The sequence below is a fragment of the Fusarium solani genome, assembly GCF_023522795.1.
Source record: "Fusarium solani strain SB1 chromosome Unknown bctg00000005, whole genome shotgun sequence".
Lineage (NCBI taxonomy): Eukaryota > Fungi > Ascomycota > Sordariomycetes > Hypocreales > Nectriaceae > Fusarium > Fusarium solani.
Window position 1 is genome coordinate 2,297,545 of NW_027072153.1, and position 18,760 is coordinate 2,316,304.

Consider the following 18,760-nt stretch of genomic DNA (forward strand, 5'->3'; position numbering starts at 1 on the left):
TGCACTCCGTGTAACCAACGACGGACTGGCTCCGAGACATGAACAGGGTTTTGCAATAAATATGTTGCCGATCCCCTCTTACTCTCCCCTCTAAAAGCTTCACCTTTACCACCGTCGATCCCCCTCTCTCTTTACCCTCTCCAACTCGCCAATTGCCAAAAAAACAAGCCTTCCAAAAGGACAAGCAATGGCTCTCGTCGGCGAGGAAAAGCCTTCGGGCACTGACTCGCCCGTGTCTTTTGACCCCGAGCGCAATGGAGGAACCACCGACGCCGTCGAGCTCGTCTGCCCGCCTGGCACGACTGATCGCAAGCTCATGGCCAAGATTGATCTCCATGTCATTCCCTTCCTCTGCATCATGTACCTGCTCGCCTTTCTGGGTATGTAAAACCTCCCTCATTGCGCATCGCAATAGCTAACCGATGGCAGACCGGGTCAACATCGCCAACGCCGACGTCTATGACCTCTCGGTCGAGCTTGGGCTCGAAAAGACCCAGTACAACAACGCCCTCGTCGTCTTCTTCGTGCCCTACATCCTGTTCGAGATTCCTTCAAACATTCTGCTCAAGCGCTTCAAGCCCCACGTCTGGCTGAGCCTCAACATGTTCCTGTTCGGTCTCACCACCCTGTTGCAGGGTCTGGTTCAGAACTACAGCGGTTTGATTGCGACGCGCTTCTTTCTTGGTCTCTTTGAGACGGGCATGTTCCCTGGAGGTATGCTAAACTGAGCGCATTCAATTCTGGACTCTTGACTTACATCATTCAGCCTTCTACCTCATCGGCATGTGGTACCGACGTCACGAAGCCCAGCGCCGATACTCCTTCTTCTTCAACAGCACCACGCTCGCCGGCGCATTCGGTGGTCTTCTCGCCGCCGCCATCGGCAAGATGAGCGGCATGAGAGGCTACGCCGGCTGGCGCTGGATCTTCATCCTCGAGGGCGCCCTGACCGTCTTTGCCAGCTTCTTCTTCTACTTCCTCCTCCCCGACTTCCCTGAGGAGGCCAAGTGGTTGACCCCCGAGGAGAGGGACTATGTCACCGCGAGACTCAAGGCCGACCAGGGCAGCTCTGGCGCTGAGCGCAAGACGACGTTTGGCGATGTTCTCAATATCCTCAAGGACTACAAGATCATCCTCGGAGGATTCATGTACTTTGGTCTCATCGTCCCCGCCTACGGCTACGCCTACTTTGCGCCTGGCATCATCAAGACGTTCGGCTACAGCCCTGTGCAGACACAGCTTCACAGTGTTCCCCCGTGGGCTGTCGCATTCGGCTTCTCCATGGTGATCGCCTTCATCTCGGACAAGATCCGACATCGCGCCGCGTTTGCCATCTTTGCCATCCTTGTCGCCATCTCGGGCTTCGCCATCTTGCTTGGCGTGCACGACAACACCAAGGTGCAGTACGCGGCGCTCTTCCTCGTCGCCATGGGCGCGTACACGGCCATGCCCATCATCGTATGCTGGTTCAACATGAACCTCGGCGGCCATAGACGACGATCGATCGGAAGTGCGTGGCAGGTCGGATTCGGCAACATTGGTGGTATCATCGCCGTGTTTGCCTTCCTCAAGAAGGATGCGCCCAAGTTTATTCCTGGTTATTCCATCTCCATCGCCTTTACTATCTTGTCCATCATTGCATGCATCACGTATGGCATCGTGGTGTTTACCGAGAACAAGAGGAGGGATCGGAATCCGCCACAGGAGGAGCTGTCGGAGGAGGAGAAGACTGAGCTTGGTGATAATGCGCCGACGTATAGATATCTGCTGTAGATGTACATAGGATATGACGATACCCCAGATGTTGGACTTGTCTAATATGAATGAACGACATATGATTCAGTCTGAGCTCACCTTGACAATTCCGTGCTCTACACAACCACCACTGATATATCCTCCTCCTCATGACGAACTACAAATCTTTCCAAACTCAATTGCCGCCCGGTATCGCCGAGCCCTGATAAACCTGATTGCGATCCACCTCGAAATCTCGTAACGAACCCCCTGGATTGCTCCACCACCAAAGCTAAACCTGTCAAACTGGTTTCGTCCGAAAGATAAAGACCCGCCCAGACGGGGCATTTCCTCGTTCAAGTCGCCTTTGATAGGCGGTGACGCAGGAACGAGAACCAAGTTTTGCAGTTTTTGAAGAATTCATTGGGCGGTTTGCATCTTGGCGACCGATCGTCCCATCTTGACAGATGCAGGCCTTAAAACCCGGGCTTGCTCCCCAGGGGATGGGATCCTGGACCAGCTGAACCGAGCTGATGAAACGAGTTTCTGTTTGAGCGACGAAGCTCGTCCTGTCGTCACTTCTCGCTCGTTAACTTCATCCTCTTCAACAACCATGAAGACAACCGCCGCTCTACCTTTGGTCCTCGCGGCCACCGCTCAAGGCCATGCCGCACGCGACACAGACTGCAAGGATGTCCACATCTTTCTCGCCAAGGGAAACAACGAGCCTTATCCGGGTCGCCAGGGAAAGCTTGCCGGCGCAATCTGCTCCGGCCTAGATAGCTGCGACTACGAGGACATTCAGTTCTACAATCCCCTCGAGGCGCCGTATTGCGGCTCGGTCTTTGAGGGCGCCAAGAATGGTATCCAGCAGATCACGGCGTACAACAAGAAATGCCCCGACTCGAAGCTCGTGGTGAGCGGCTATTCGCAGGGAGGCCACGTCGTTGGTGATATCCTCGGTGGTGGTGGAGGCGTCTTTTTTCAAGACTGCGTGCAGGAGCCTAACAAGGGATTGGATCCCAAGACTCGTCCAGCCAACAAGAGTAAGCCCGATTCTACAATCTTAACACAGTCCCATACTCACAGGTTATTTCTAGTCGTCGCCGCCATGATCTTTGGAGACACGCGCCACACAGCCAACCAGCCCTACAATGTCCTCAGCGGCGCCGGCAAGGACGGCCTCTTCCCTCGTCCTGGCGACCAGCTTGCCAACCTGGCCAAGTACGGTGATGTGCTACACAACTACTGCGTTGATACGGATCCTATCTGCGCCCAGGGAGACGTGGTAGAGACGCACTTGAACTACTTTGACGTGTTTACCGATGACGTTGCGGGATGGGTCAAGGAGAGGGTTAAGGCTGCTGAAGAAGATGATGGAAAGAGTTCAACTACAGCTAGTACCAAGACTAGAGCGACTACTACGACAACTGCAAAGAGCGAGACGACTACCGATCATACGACCAAGACATCTACCAAGGATTCAAAGACCACAACTAAAGCCTCGACCGAAAGCGAGGAGATCTCCAGTGCCACCAAGACGAAGACCGAATCCGACGCAGAAACAACCACCATGGAGGATGCCACCTCGACTGCTGAGACCTCGACTACTGAGGCCTCGGCTGTTGAAACCTCAGGCTCGGATAGCTCTGACTCCGAGACCGCCGCTGCATCATCTAGTAACGACGCTGCGGCACCATCGGCGGCTGATAATTCCGCTGGTTCAACAGCAGCTCATATTGGAGGCGTCTTGATGGGACTGGCAGCTGCCCTAGCCATCTAAGATCAATCGATATTGAATGATATACATAATGGTTATACTCTATAGGTGACATACAAACTCATATAATCCGATAGACCTGTGCCAGCTCATGGAGAGATGCTCCTATCTCTACGTTCATGTAATCACAATAGAGATGTAAGATTAGGGTATAGACGATCATATTACTGGAAAAGAACTACTTAGATACTCGAAAAACTTATGAAATCTCCAAGGAGCGACATGATCCAAATACTCGGACAAAATGTTAGTACAGCAAGAAACCACAGTTCGTAACGACAGACGTAACCGCTCGGACACCACCTGATCTTCGTTCAGTACACCAGCCACCATTGGTTCGCCGTGTGCACGACATCCAGCCCGTTTTGCGGCCGGTGCTGACCCGACCCTCTCCTCCATGTCGAGCTGCTCTGCTTGACGTTGCTCTGGACCCGCCAGTCGCTGGGGGGTATGTACTTTCCCCCTCGATGCTCTTGTCCTGTGCGCTGCCGCACCACTTCTCGAACGCCGGGAGGCCAAGACCCAGGCCATTGTTCAGACGGTCGTGGAGCTCGCGGAACTCCATCGCCGGCTTGGTCCAGCCCTGGAGCTGATGGTGCGAGGCCTTTAGTAGCTCGAGATGCAGCCTCGCCTCGGTGATGAGTCTCTGGCGGTCCGGGTACGCCTCGCCAAACTCGTTTCCGTGACAGCATGAGCCCATCTCGCGCAGAACAGACTCGTGGATCGACATGGCGCTGGCTGTGCGACCACAGGAGGTATACAAACCAGCGAGGAGACGAGAAAAGGCAAGAGTCTCGAGGTCGAGACGGCCTCTGCTGCGTCGCAAGTTGTAGCAGAGCAGCTCGGCCGTGTCAATGGCACCAGAGACATCTCCGCGGGCATACTTGACGTGAATGAGGAGCCTTCCAATGTCCAGCACGGTAGAGGGAGACCAGCCACCAGATCGCTGCATCTGCTCGCGTGAGCGCCACAGACGGGAGAGCAGACTCTCGAGCTCATCCCAGTTGCGCTGAGCACCAAGAAGACGAATAAGACCAGAGACATCCTCGAAGCGCAGGCTGACAAAGTCAATCTCAGCAGCACGGAACGCGGCAAGCACCTCGGCCATGATCTCCCGAGAAGTCGTCAGCAGGTCATTGCGCATCTTCTCATCCTTGGCACCAGGGTGTGGCACGTCGATGCCGGCCAGGAACTCGGCGAGCTTGTAGCCAAACTGGATGCAGCTGGGGCGCTGGTATAGCTTCTGGCCCTGCGCGAAGCGGAATACGATGCGGCCGAGCTGGTTAGCGCAGTGGAAGTCGTTAGCCTCGAGTAGGGTCTTGACCCTGGCGCTTCCAGCCTTGACGGCGAGGAGGGAAAAGTCGATCTTGGTGGCCTTGCGGTCCTTGCCGAGCTCGGAGAGGAGGGCGAGGTAGAAGAGACGAACGTCCTCGTCGCTGACGCCCTTGAAGTACAGGCTGTACTCGGTCTTGAACTGCTGGAATAGCCTCTTGTCGAGGATGGCCAGGAGCTGGACGCGCTGGTGCTCCTCCCAGAAGCAGCGAAGCTTGGCACCACACTCGAGGATGATCTCAATGTTCTTCTCGTGGGTAATGACACGAGAGTACTCCTCGTACAGGAGAGACTCAAACATGATGGAGGCCATAATCTCCGAGTAAGTGATGGCGCAGTCTTTGCTGCAGAGGCCGTGCTCAAAGGCGCTCAGGAAGACAAACACCAGCTTGCTCACGTGGATGTCAAGCTTGAGCGTGATATCGCTGCACGGCATGCCCTCACGGAAGATGATGAGATGTCGTAGCTGGTGGAGGAGCTCGTGGCCCTGCTTGGTGAGGTTGACGCTCACGTAGATAGAGGCCAGCGAAATGGCGGCGTTAAACAGGGTCGTGGTAACAGTCAGAGTTGTGATGATCTCAATGACGGAAACCTCGAGAAGCTTGACCATCTTGGTATGAGTCTCCTTGGTGTTGCACTTGTGGTACAGAATGACAACATCCCTGAGTTGACGAAGCGTCTCCTCGTGCCAGCATCCTAGCGTGAGCTTGAGATGCTCGTAGGTCTCTATGCTGATCAGGATAGCTCGATCCAGGGGAATCTTCTTGGTCTCCCTGCCCGAGGTGATGATTGTCACGTACAGCTTGGAGAGTCGCTTCTTGACAGTGTGCACTGTGGTCTCGGTGACAACAGTCGTAGTAGTCTTGGTAGTTGTCGTCTTCTTGATGATCTCCTCGTAGATGTCGACAGCCTCATGCTCATGCTTCTCGCTCTTCTCGCACATCTTGGCAAAGGCGATCAAGGCCACAATAAAGCCGTGAGAATCCTTTCCACAGACAGTAGTCACGACCTCTTTGTATTCGACCGAGATCTTGTAGAGAACAGAGAACTCGACCTTGATATGAATCTCAAGCACGTACGTGTACCTCTCGTAGATCTCGGTGATGAGCTCCTCAGTCACGATGAGACCTCCACGGTGGTGGATGACGGTCTGCCACATGAGAGCAGAAATGTCTCGCAGCTCAACCCACATGTGGCGGTGGTAGTAGTGGCGGAGAAGGTACTGAGCAGCCTCAAAGGCATCGTGGTGGCAGTGCTTGATGTCCTTGTTGAGGATAGTGACAATCTCGCGATAGTAGATGTAAGCATCCTTGTGGCCGATCAGCTTGCAGTGGTAGCCCAACGAGTACAAGGTCTTGATCGTCAGGTGATGGCTGTGGCCCAGCTTCTTCTTGTATCGATCCAACATCGAAATATAGAGCTCAATGATCTTCTCGTGGCGGTGGTGCTTCTCGTAAAATTCGACGAGAACGTGAAGAGACTCGTGAAGGCGCTCATCCTCCAGTGAAAGAGAAGCCAGACAAGCGTAGTAGATGCGGAGGTGGATGTGCTCGGCCTTCTCAAAGAAGCCTTGGTAGTGGTAGCACCTGGCAAGGCGTCGAGCCACGAGGATGCACTCTCGGGAAGAGTGCTCGTGGAGAGTAATCTTGGTATCGGTGCTCAAGATGGCCTTCCAGGTGATCTCAAGAGTTCGCTTGATGATAGTCTCAGCCTCAGACCACTTCTGATGCTCAAAGTATGTGCCAATCAGGGCCATGCAGGCAGAGAAGAAGCTGCGGTCAACCTTGGTCTTCTTGCAGCGCTCATAATGAGTCTCGTAGATCTCCTTTACCACAGTCTCTGTCACCTCAGTCGTGGTTGTGGTGGTTGTCTTCTTGGTAATGGTTGTCTCAGTCACCTCCTCAACAACCTCGGTGATAAGAACAGTAGTGCGACGAGCTTCCTCATTCTCAGTCTTGCCGTTCTTCTTGAACCAGCCCCAGACCTTGGTCAGGATGGAGAGCGTGATGCTGAAGAGACTGAAGCTCCTACAGGTCTTGCCAAGTTCTCTGATCCAGACGATGAGGGTCTCTTCTTCACAGTGGTAGTGCTCATACTCAGCCCAGAGGCAGATGAGAATGTTGGTCGCCTCCTCAATGCGCTTCACCTCACGGAGAAACCTGACGTACTCGAGGGCGATCTGAATTTTGGCAACGTGTACTTCAACACTGGCCTTGACTCGGCCGATGATGGAGATGCGTCGCCAGAGGCTGATAAACAGCCTCTCAGCCAGGTAGATCTCGCCACAAGAGTAGTAGGACCTGGCCAGCTTGATCATCATGGAGATGCAGAGATGATCGTGGATCTCAAGATCCTCGCTAGTCTCAAAGATGAACTCTTCAAGCTGTCCAATCTCCTTTCCACCCTTTTCGCCCTTGAGGACGATGTCCAATGTGCCAAAGAAGGCGCCAATGCGACCAGCTTCGGGAGACTTCTTGCCGTAGCGGACAACGATGATCTCGTAGAGCTCCTTGTACACAACGGTGGCGCGCCACTCTTCCTTGATGCTGATGTACAGCTTGGCGAGCTTCTCGTACCAGGTGATGACCTCGTCGCTCGACGGGCCATACTTGTGCTTGCAAATCGTGATCCACACCCGAATCATCTCCTCACGGTAGTTCACAATCTCCGTGTGCTCGGTGATGACAATGGTCTCGGTGTAGGTCAGGAACAGATGGGTGCAAGAGCTGACAATGACGCTCGTCTTGGACAGGATGATCCCTCCCAGCTTGGCAGCGCGGTAGAAGAATCGTGCTCCAACGATGGAAGAATCAGCTGCTGTCGAGTACTTGACGTGAACATGACCAAGAGTGATGAGATTCTGCAGGACAGTAACATGCTCCTTGCCAAAGCAGGTCTCTCGGATGCGGAGAGTAAGCTCATGAAGCTCAATGGTATCCTGGTGGCCGTGGTATCTGCGCCAACATGGTCGCTCCAAAAGAGCAAACATGACAGAATCGGGGAAGATGTCACGGAATCCTTTTGGCAGGCTGATCTCGCCATTGGAAACGACAAAGCCAGCCTGTCTGAAGTGGACAACCCAGTTCTGCATGACATAGCCCATCAAGTGGTGTCGACGGAGTACAGCATCAACAGCCGAGTCCTCAAGCTCCTCAATGAGAAGCTCATGGTCGCCGCCGAGGGTAAGACGCGCATAGAGCAGCATCCTAAGAGTCAGCTGCATGTGGGCATCCTTGTGGGATAGCAGCGACTTTCCGAGAAGGCTCTTCATGTATGACTGGACATACGAGTTGCGGAAGTGAAGACGGCCACCGCGGATGATGAGCAGGTCACTGCAATGCTCTGTCACGAACTTGGAGATGTTGAGGGCAGTGGCACTAATGGCCTTTTTGTGAAGGTCTGTAGAAAAAAGCTCAGCAGCCTCCTCAACAGCGAAAGGGGTCTCCGTGATGAGCATGAAGGACAGGAGATGCTGCAACATCTCATTCTTCTGGAGGTCCAAGCGATCCACAGCGATGCGAATCACATCAGAGAGCTCGGAGCTGACGCCCTTGCTTCTGGCACGGAACGCATCGCAAGAGTTCTCTCGGTTGAGAAGACGGCCAACATAGAAGGCCCAGAGGAAGTTGCCCTTGGACTTGTTTACCAAGCTCTCAATGATTTGTTCACGCTCCCGGACGTCCAGGTCGCGGTAGTGAATAGACTTCGACAAGGTCTGCCTAAGGTGAGACTCGATGTCTTCGTGAACCTCCTTCTGGGTGATCTCGAAGACCTTGGAGCCATCCTTGAGGGCAGCGACGGGTCGGGAGAAGGTAATGACATGCGTGCGCGAGAGGTCGGCGACACATCGTCGAAGAGCTTGGTGGAACTCCTTGACGTTCTTCTCGGACATCTCATCGCAGCCATCAGTCAAGAGGACAATGGAAGTCTCTGCGCGCTCAGCAGCCAGCAGCCCAGTGCGCAGGGTATCCCAAAGAGTGGCCTCGAGGTTTCCAGCATTTGAAGTCTTGGAGTAGATCTCAAAAGCCTGGACAAGTCGCTCGTAGAGAGCAACATCGCCCACACTGCGCTCAAGCAACTGGAAGAGGAAGCTCTTGACACAAGCAAGGGGCGTTGCCTCCTTGGGCGAGTCCCATGGGAAGTTGTAGCTGAGGACAGTGTAGAATCTATGGTCAAGGGGACGAGCAAGTCTCTCGCCAACCCACTCGGCGAGCACACTCTTTCCACGGCCCGCGGAGCCAGTAATGTTGAGGAACTTGTCGTTACTTCCAAGGAAGTGGACAAGACGTCCCTTGATCCAGTTGCAGGTATCCTCGGAGCGGTCAAGGTGCTCGTAGACCTCATCGTAGAGAGAGTTTCTGACAGAGGACTTGGCTGATGGCTGAAGTCGTCGGCGGACAGACTGGAGGCTGATAGAGAAGCCCTTGTTGCCGAGCTTATAAGACCAGACGCGGTCGCAGAGTGTCTCCTTGGCTTGCCAGATCTCATCAATCTGCTTGCCAAAGGCGGTGTCAAGGCTAATTGAGATAGTTGAGCCAGGCTTCAGGCTGCTGATTCTCTGCTTGTAGTGGCTGGCAATAGAGCCGACGAGATAGACAAGATCGCAAAAGATATTGGCGGCAGCCTCTCTGATGTGGGGTGGCATGTACTCCAGTTCATGGATACGGGCGACGCTGGAGAGGAGCATGGCCAGCTCGTACAGAGCCATAAAGGTTGGAACGAGGGCTCTGGCCTGGTTGTGGCCAATCTAGGTAACAATTAGTATGATGTTCAGGTTGAGCTCGAGCATTTGCGTGACACACCTCAAGGAGAACTTGGCAACTGGCCAAGGCAGCCGATACAGAGGCATGGCCGCCGTGAACAAACTTCTCAATCTTTTGGCCAAAGGTGTAAACCTGAAGGCCAAAGAACTGAGCGGTACTGAGAACAGTGTCCCAGTCGCTACCTCTTCGGGGCATGTGGATAAGACGCTCATCCGAAATGTATTGGAGATAGTCCCTTATATCCATCTCGGTGACAAAGGACTCGTCATAGTCATCGAGGCGGACTATCAATTTCTTGACAGTCCTTGTAACTTCGGTCAACTGGTCAAAGTGCTCGAGCTTGCTGGTCGAAGTCCTTGTTGTGACTGTGCCATTGGCTTTGGCGATAATCTTGGTAGGTGTGGCCATGGTCGAACTCTTGATGACCTCTACCTCGGGGGAGGCTCGGTCGGATGCCACGGTGGTTCGGTCACTCTCATTGTCGGAGTTTTGCGTCTCAGTGACGGCTATAGACACATCGGAGTGGTGTTTGTCCTTTCCCAAGGAGGGGAGGGAGTCCTTGATACCTTGCTTGAGGGCGTCCATTGTGTTTCGTGATGAGGAAGAGCTCTCCTGTGCGTCAGATCGGAGAGAGGAAGAAGACGAGGAGTGGCGTTTTCTTCTGGCTACAGGAGGGATTGGACGTTAAATAAGGCTCTTGAAGGACAGAGGGACCACTTTGAGTTGGAAGGGACATGCAGTGTTGGAGTGGCGGAGGGACTAGGGAAGCTTGTACAGAGTATAGGTTGTGTGATATACAAGAAAGGCGTACCGTCAAAAGATTTTCGTAATCCCAACATCCCGATTGAGGGTTGAGAAGGTGAAGCAAGCCGAGAGAAGGAGCTCTGAAGTCTAGATCCAAGAACCCAAACTGCTCGAGGAGACGATGCGCTTTATACCACCACCATCTTCGCCCGTTCCCTTTCCTTGATGTAACGTGCATTCTCAGCTATCCCTCGAGTATTTGCTTGGCTGAGCTGGTTGTCACAAAATCGGGTCACTAGCTTCATCATGGCCATACACGGCACGGAGCTGAACCACCAAGAGGCATACGCGCAATCGGCTTCAAGCAAGGAGGGGAGCTCCAAGGTAGATGGAGGGGGGGTAGCTGTGGGACTTTTGCGTGGTGTAAAGGTCTCGTTCGGGAACAGCGGCTGCTCAATTCTCGATATCCCGCGTGAGTGAGTTTGCCGTGGCTGGGCTGGATTCAGAAGATCCCAGACGGTGGCGGTTATAGAGCGACTATCACTTAGATACGCGGTGTGGAGTTGGAGGGTCTCGGCCGATCGACCCCAGGATTCCTGAGGGCGGAAGGGCGCTTGCGTAGCCCCCGGCGGACTGATCCGCCTCTCACGGGCCGCTCTTGGATAGTCGTCGTTTATCCCGGGCAAGCCATGCCGCTTGGCAGAGACATTGATTTCCTAAACGGGCCTCAAAGGGCGATGCATGCCATGCGAGGTGATAGTGGCTGGCTGGGTGTGGTGGTTAATGGGTTTAGCTGAGTTGAGTGTTCAGCCTGGAGAGTGAGGAGGCCTGGGCTCTCAACCGCAATAGGAGATAGATAGTATCGGCAGTACGATATCTCAAGGGTCCCACCAAGTAGCACCATGCATGCTGTTGATTCGCAATGGGGGTAACGCATGGGTCGCATGCTTCAATCATTGAAGTCAAGATATCTAGGACCGTTACGCGTCCAACGGTCGAGAACAGCCAACGGGTCTCTAACCCGATGACTCTCGGCGCGCGAGGCTTTGAGTTCAGGGATAAAACTACCGAAGCGACTATTGCCTTCTCAGCCTCATTGGCGGCGCCATCTCATTCCTCATTTCACATGTGGTGTGTTCAGCAGAGACTATGCACGCCACCAAAGGTGTCACCCAAGAGCACGTGTAAAGTGAAAGGAAGAGACAGGTTTAATTGGGAAGGGCGCGTTAATTGACTTTTTTCATTCGGGTTTATGTCCGAGAAGAGCTAAGAAGGCCTTGTGAGGTAGAAAGACAGATGGCAATGTCTCAGAGATCGTGATAGACGAGCTGCAAGGCTCGGTTGGTTGTAATTCCGACCCCGGGGAACCAGGCCCGGCACTCGGGATCCCGGGTCGTTTCCCCCACTCCGGGCAGCCAGACCCCACCATCTTGAAGGCGCGCCCTTCACTGAGAGAAACTCCATACTGCCCCACCAAAGACGTCGAAACACCATGGATAAATTTGGTGATGTTGGTTTACAACACGATTTAAACTTTTAACCATCGCTATTCTTTCGATCCGCGCGTCTTGTATTCTATCTAGAGAGTATAATTGCTTTTCTATACAAGAAAGATCCCCAATCGTACACAATGGCGACAATTCGACATGCGCGCAAGGAGGGTGAGCTACCCCTCAGTTAGAGATCCTTCTAGAAGCTATGCCATGCTAACCAGAGCTCTTCCTAGATGCGCCTACAATCGTGCAGCTTATCCAGGAGCTTGCCGACTATGAGAAAGAGCCCGATGCCAACAAGGCTACCGTCGAGAGCATCGAGGCCACCATCGCGTTTGCGCCGTCCGATTCACCTGATGTCGACGCTTCCATCATCCCCGACACGGAACCAATTGCGCCAACTCGACCTGCCCGATGCTTGCTCCTTTTCTCTCCCGAGGGCGTCGCCGTAGGCATGGCCTTGTATTTCTACAACTATAGCACGTGGCGGTCCAGCGCAGGCATTTACCTCGAAGATCTCTTCGTGCGAGAGTCGGAACGCGGCAAGGGATACGGCAAGAAGTTGCTCAGCACTCTGGCCAAGCAGGTCCTTGCTATCAAGGGAGCTCGTCTTGATTGGGTGGTTCTCAAGTGGAATGAGCCCAGCATCAAGTTTTATGAGAGCATCGGCGCTTATGCGATGAACGACTGGGTTGGCATGCGCGTGGATGGCGATGGCTTGAACAAGCTGGCCAACCTGACGGATTAGAAGAGTCGTGATGCATTGGATATAGACCGCGCAACTGCGCTAGATCGCTAGATGATCACCCGCACGCGCGGGATCCGCGGCTTGGGTTGATGGTTCGGTTCAGGAAGTAGAAGGACTCTCGGTCTTGGGCTTGATCATCCGGCCGTGGCTGTCGACACCATCAAAGATAGAAAGCTGCCTATTAGATGCGCAGACTGTGGTCTTTTTGATAGTCCCCCAAGTAAAAGTGTGTTTTAGCGTCCGCGGATCCTGGTCCATCTTTGGTGTAAACTGCCATGCTCGTTGATATGCTCGGCGGAACCATCGTGGTGAAATCTCGCGCTTCTTGAGCTGTGCTTGGTACGGTTCCTCGTCCTTTCCCTCGGGCCTGACGAAAGAGCTCTTTTTCGGCCTGCGCTCAACCCTGGAAGCGGGCAGGCTCGCATAGGCCTCCCAGTTCCAGTTCGACAAAGTGTTTTGTTCAGGAGCCTGTAGAGGGCTCGCGGCTGGTCGTCTTGTGGGAACTTTCCACTCGCCCTGCTCCTGTGCGCCCTTGCTCAACTGTCCAAGAAGTTCCCATTCGCCGTTGCTCAAAGGGACCATCATCTTGCTGATGGCTCTCCGCCAAAAGTGAGCCTCCTTCGCTCGGACAACATTCTCGGCGAGTGGCTTTCCCCAGAGGTTGGTTTTAGGGATAGCCCCCGACGGGTTCAGGCCCTTGATTTTGCGCTTGAGCCAGCTAAGATTGCTGTTTTTTTGCAAATCCCGCTGAGATGAAAGGAGCCTTGTGACCTTGTCCAAGTCCCACTTCTCGTAAAAGTCGTTTCTGATGTGTACTGGTTTGTTGTTCCATCGACCCGCGGGGCGTTGTTCCTCTACATTCTCGCTTGCGACTTTGCTTGTTGCGTCTATATCATTTGGGGACCCCTCTTGCTCATCCAATGCCTTCGATACCTTGGCAGCAGCACTGTCAGTCTTCCCAGCGCTGCTCTTGGTAGCATTCCCATCAATGAGAGCCTCTAATGCATCCGAGTCGTTGGGGCCTTCCGGGCGCACAAAATCGGTAACCAGGCTTCTTCTACGAAAGCCCATTCTTCCAAAGCCATGATAGATAAGTTTTTCCATGGACGGTCTGTCCCCGCAGTTGGCCGCTCTCAATGTGCGCAGGGCATTGCTGGCTTTGGCGCGGTGCTTCTTTTTCATCGAATGATTCCTACGGTGATTTCGAAATCGAGTTTGTATTAACGAAGTGATAGTGGGCGAGAAGGCAGGGGGGAGGTAGGAGCATTCGCGGAGGAGGTGTCGGTAGAGATGGAGAGGTGGGAGGAAGTCGGGAATGGCGGCGTTTGGGCGAGGCATTGTGAGAGTTTGTACGGGGGAGGAGAGGAAGAATTAAATGGAGGCGCAAGGCCCCTAAAGCAGGACAATAAGTCAAGTTCGCAAAGGAACGATTGCCATGTCAAAGATGTGCAATTAAGCTCACGATAGAATCAGACTGGGTCTTTGGAGCTCTGCAGTGCTTGTGATTTTTGATATCAAAGCTGGATGCGGAAAAACTCCGGCAATAGGCGTTGCTCTCACCACTTACGCCGTGAAGAACAATACTGAGCTGGAGGCATGAAAAAGATGAAAGGAGGATACTGGGTGTAGCTAGCACAAGGAATTGAACAATAGCCTTAGTATAGCCCTTTATCATTTCGTGATGAGGTTATCCATGAATTCGTTCTGGTGTGTGTTCCGAGAGTGCTGGGCTGGAGCATCACTTTCATCATATCTATTATGGCACGCCGTAAAGTGCATCTGTCCTGACCTCATCTGCCTAGATGCAGTGTCACTTTCACAGTGGTGCACAAACTTGGCTCCTCCGCCTTAACATTGTCCAAGTCACAGTGCTCTGTGCAACATGCAACACGCGACAAATGAATGCACAAGTTTTATGCACATTGGATGCCGTGTGCATCTTGCACCACGTGGTTCCACACCAAAGACTGGCCAGGACTGTTGCTGGTCGCAACAAGTGGTTGCATTAGCGGCTTCAACCATTCACGCATGGCCTCGAGGCAAATGACCGCGAGCGTCATAAACCATGGTCGTCTGCACAACTATGGTCTCCCGGTGAGCCGACTCGAAACAGTAGGTGGCGGTGGTCGCTGGAATGGGCCGGCTGGGGGGCCTCATCACCAGTCGAGGCCATTCAACTAGCGGGGTGCACGTTAATTACGCGCCCAGAGCGCGAGACACGTTCCCCGACGACGCGAAAGCACGAAACCGACACGTCTCGATTAATTGAACGCATCTCGTCCTGTCCTGTCGATTCCACTCGATGCAAGTGAGCACAACCTAGCAGTCGGCTACTTTGACGTGCATGTAATTAACACGAGCACGAGCGCCGTCGCTTGAGCAGGTACAGAACATACGTGCATCTACGATCCCGCGCACAATTAAATCCATCCATGCCAACCCTTCTCTGATCTGTACAAGGAGCAGACGATTGACCAAGTCACATTCATCAAGCACCAGCAATTTCAACTCGCAGCTACAGCTTCTACACTTCAGCGACCTGTCGCCCGCTAAGCTGTCATCTCACAGCACCCCCCTCAGCACCCCCGCAGGTCCCTTCCAGGGCACTCGTTCAGGTACCTCGGACCCCTTCTGCACTGAACCTCAGCTGCACAACTCCGCCCGGCCCACTGCAGCGCAGGCTATCTCGAGGAGCTCATTTCGCCTCGACTCCATCTCAACTCTTTGCAACCACCAGTTTTTCGAGCGCACAAAACCTCCGAAACTCGACGGCGGACAGGCGCATGGGCAGTCCCAGAATCCCGGTTCCAGCCTCATGAGGCGCTTCTCTTCTTCTGTATAATTCTCATCGTCCTTCTCTTGCCGCCTTTGACGTCTTCTACGTACCCCTTCGACCGATCCTTGCATTGGCGCTGATGCTGTTGCGCCCTCAACGACTCAATTCGTATACCTCGTCCCCTTAGCCGTCAACGACGACAGCATTCAGCAACTTTTTCGTTCTCACAAAAGATGCCTTCGGCATCGCAAAAATCGCAGCAATCTTTCAACATGAGTCAACAATCGCAATCCGGCCTCTCCGCCTCCTTCCATCGAGGTTATAATGGAGACCCTGAAGGACCCCAGATCTATTCGGTACGCAACACCCTTTATCCTTCGCGACTCTCCACAGAATCCTACCGGACTATGCGATCACTAACAAGAACAATTTGGAAATAGGCATCCTACTCGGGCGTCGATGTATACGAAATGGAGGTCAACAACATCGCTGTTATGCGCCGTCGCAACGACTCATGGCTCAATGCCACGCAGATCCTCAAGGTTGCCGGAGTCGATAAGGGGAAGCGAACCAAGATCCTCGAAAAGGAGATCCAGACGGGCGAGCACGAAAAGGTCCAAGGAGGCTATGGAAAATATCAGGGCACCTGGATAACATTTGACCGTGGTGTTCAGGTCTGCCGCCAGTACGGAGTCGAGGAGCTACTGCGACCGCTGTTGACCTATGACATGGGCCAGGATGGTGGTGTTGCTGGTCGAGGCGACTTCAATACACCAACAAAGGAGCAGGCCATGGCAGCTCAACGCAAGCGCATGTACAACCAGAGCGCGGATGGAAGGCCGAATGGGCTCTCGGGAACCTTTTTCAAAAACATATCCAGCACCGCTTCTCATGCCGTCGCTGCCATCAGCAAAGCCCGTTTTGATTCTCCAGGACCTCGAAGTCGCAACGGCCCTACGAGAGCGCCGAGCTTCAGTCGCCAACCGTCGATGCAGAATGGTGATGATTTCCCCGGTAACTCTCAGCAAAGTTTTGCCTCGGACTATGGCCAGCAGGTCGACTCGGCCTATTCGACTCAGCAACAAGCCAGCGCAATGCAGTTGAACGAGCCCGAACCTCCTCGAAAACGTCAGCGTGTGACGATGACGCCCGCCGATAGCTTCAGTGCTTATGGTCAGAATATGGATATATACGCCGCGGCTTTTCCAGGATCTCCAACCGAACCCAATGAGTCCTTTGTCTACACCCAAAGCGTCGTTCAGGATCGATCACCCGTCGAAGAAGGCAATGGACCCCTACCACCTCTGCCTTATGAGATGTCGCCCGACGTCGAGATGAAGCGCAGCATGCTGATGGGCCTATTCATGGAGCCTGCCACCACCGATGCCTCCAAGCACGACATGCTCCGCACCTTTACCCCCCTCGAATTGGATATGCCCATTGATCTGCAGAGCCATACAGCGCTCCACTGGGCAGCCACACTCGCACGCATGCCTCTTCTCCGCGCTCTGATTGCTGCCGGCGCCTCCCCAGCCCGTGTGAACGCCTCTGGGGAAACGGCTTTAATGCGCGCCTGTTTAGTAACCAACTCTATGGACCATGGGTCATTCCCCGATCTCCTCGAAGTCTTGGGTGGTACAATTGAGGCTCGCGATCAAAAGGGACGAACGGTTCTCCATCATATTGCGGTCACTAGCGCAGTCAAGGGACGCAATGCCGCAAGCCGATATTACCTTGAGAGCCTCTTGGAGTGGGTGGTGAGACAGGGCAGCGTTCCCAACAGTCAAAACACACAAGCCAACGGCAACGTTCCTAGCAGCCAACAATCAACCATTCCCAAGATGGGCATTGCGCGCTTCATGAGCGAGATAGTTAACGCCCAGGACAGCGCCGGCGACACCGCCCTGAACATTGCATCACGGATTGGAAACCGAAGCATCATCTCACAACTGCTGGAGGTTGGCGCTGACCCGAATATTCCCAATAAGGTGGGATTGAGGCCAGTTGACTTTGGTATTGGGGGCGAGAGCACCGAGGACAAGACCAATGGTGAGGCCAATGTCGAGAAGAATGGTGTTGCCGGGTCAAGTCAGCGAAGTCGGGAGAGCAGCGATGAGATCGTTGCCTGTAAGTCAAGATATTCTGTTGGCCCAAAGTCAATACTAACTCTCCATAGCGATAACTCACCTCCTGACCGAGACTGGCTCAGCCTTCCAAACAGAGATGAAGTCGAAACAGGCCTCTCTTGACACTCTCCACAGCACCCTCCGCACAACATCAACACAGCTCGGCGAAGCCCGACGGAGTCTCGAGCATCTCAGCGCCACACTCAAGAAGCAACAACTGGCTCGACAAAAGGTGGCCAACCTATCACACGCCCGCGAGGACGAGCAAGTGCGCCTTATGCAGGAACAATCCCGTACCTCGCAGCCCAACCCCTCGTCATCATGGGAGACAGAGCTGTCGGCCATGCTCGAAGCCGCCGACGATACCTCTGGTGGGGGCTTCAGTGGAGAGGGCCTTCTTCCTTCTGCGGCAGTCCTTCGCGCCCGTGTCAATGCCGTCCAGGGTCGTCGTGACATGACAAGAAAGATGGTCTCGGCTCTCAAGGGACGAAGCCGTGACGTAGAGGTCAAATACCGCCGCGTCGTCGCGCTATGCACCGGTGTCCAAGAGGCCGAGGTTGACGCCGTGGTCGACGGTCTACTCAAGGCCGTCGAGAGCGAACACGAGGAACTCGAAATCGGTCGAGTCAGACGCTTCCTCGGCGGAGTAGAGGGCGTCGTGCACTAGTAATTGCACCATCTCTCTCGTGTTCCCTTCAACCTCTCTGCCCTATAATCATGTCAGGGCCACCCCTCCAACTACATCACCCTCGACGGCTCACCACCATTTCTCTAATGACTATTGCCTCGCCTGTACGAAACCATACTTTTTCTTTGTTTGTATACGGTGCTTTTGATACCCACCGAGCCCTAAAAGCACCCCCCCTAGCTCGTGGTGGACGGGAAACGGCGTTCCTGATATACGGTAAATGGTTCCTTGTTTTTGTTTTCTTATCTTCTTGGAGGTCTGTTTTTTGGCCTCGTTGATGTGGCCTCTGTTGGATGAGATTTTGGACGTCTGGCAAAACGCTTTGTTTATATGTTATCAGCTACGTCAAGGTACTCTGCAAAAGGGTCCAAAAGGTATAAAGTAGGAGAGTCCGTTGGATTGGGAGAGGTATTTTGATGATGGTGTGCAACCGAACCATATGAGCACCGAGAATTGATTCTATTGACATGTCACCATGCCTTCTTTGTTGTGATTTCTCTCGAGCTTTGAAAAAAGAAAATGTTTGCCCAGAAATGTGAGGAGTCTGCTAGCTCCGTGGACACCTACCAAATGGTC

General features: G+C 53.7%; 6 protein-coding genes across 6 annotated transcripts; 4 read left to right on the plus strand and 2 right to left on the minus strand.

Moving 5' to 3' along the window:
- Positions 1-187: 187 nt before the first annotated feature.
- MRS44_009171 (uncharacterized protein) lies at positions 188-1,773 on the plus strand (the record flags this gene model as incomplete). Its single annotated transcript, XM_046278592.2, has 3 exons — positions 188-380; positions 430-714; positions 767-1,773. The coding sequence occupies 3 exons, from the start codon at positions 188-190 to the stop codon at positions 1,771-1,773; spliced, it is 1,485 nt and encodes a 494-aa protein (XP_046132640.2).
- A 574-nt stretch (positions 1,774-2,347) lies between these two features.
- On the plus strand, positions 2,348-3,517 carry MRS44_009172 (uncharacterized protein; the record flags this gene model as incomplete). Its single annotated transcript, XM_065621198.1, has 1 exon — positions 2,348-3,517. One exon carries the CDS (start codon positions 2,348-2,350, stop codon positions 3,515-3,517), a length of 1,170 nt encoding a protein of 389 aa, XP_065477270.1.
- Positions 3,518-3,761: 244 nt separating this feature from the next.
- Positions 3,762-10,194, minus strand: MRS44_009173 (uncharacterized protein; the record flags this gene model as incomplete). Its single annotated transcript, XM_046272758.2, has 2 exons — positions 3,762-9,593; positions 9,649-10,194. The coding sequence occupies 2 exons, from the start codon at positions 10,192-10,194 to the stop codon at positions 3,762-3,764; spliced, it is 6,378 nt and encodes a 2,125-aa protein (XP_046132642.2).
- A 1,789-nt stretch (positions 10,195-11,983) lies between these two features.
- Positions 11,984-12,594, plus strand: MRS44_009174 (uncharacterized protein; the record flags this gene model as incomplete). Its single annotated transcript, XM_065621199.1, has 2 exons — positions 11,984-12,014; positions 12,068-12,594. 2 exons carry the CDS (start codon positions 11,984-11,986, stop codon positions 12,592-12,594), a joined length of 558 nt encoding a protein of 185 aa, XP_065477271.1.
- Positions 12,595-12,693: 99 nt separating this feature from the next.
- MRS44_009175 (uncharacterized protein) lies at positions 12,694-13,932 on the minus strand (the record flags this gene model as incomplete). The annotated part of the gene is made up of 1 exon (XM_046269808.2): positions 12,694-13,932. The coding sequence occupies one exon, from the start codon at positions 13,930-13,932 to the stop codon at positions 12,694-12,696; it is 1,239 nt and encodes a 412-aa protein (XP_046132644.1).
- Positions 13,933-15,642: 1,710 nt separating this feature from the next.
- Positions 15,643-18,163, plus strand: MRS44_009176 (uncharacterized protein; the record flags this gene model as incomplete). Its single annotated transcript, XM_046273885.2, has 3 exons — positions 15,643-15,726; positions 15,811-17,497; positions 17,547-18,163. 3 exons carry the CDS (start codon positions 15,643-15,645, stop codon positions 18,161-18,163), a joined length of 2,388 nt encoding a protein of 795 aa, XP_046132645.1.
- Between the last annotated feature and the right edge of the window lie 597 nt (positions 18,164-18,760).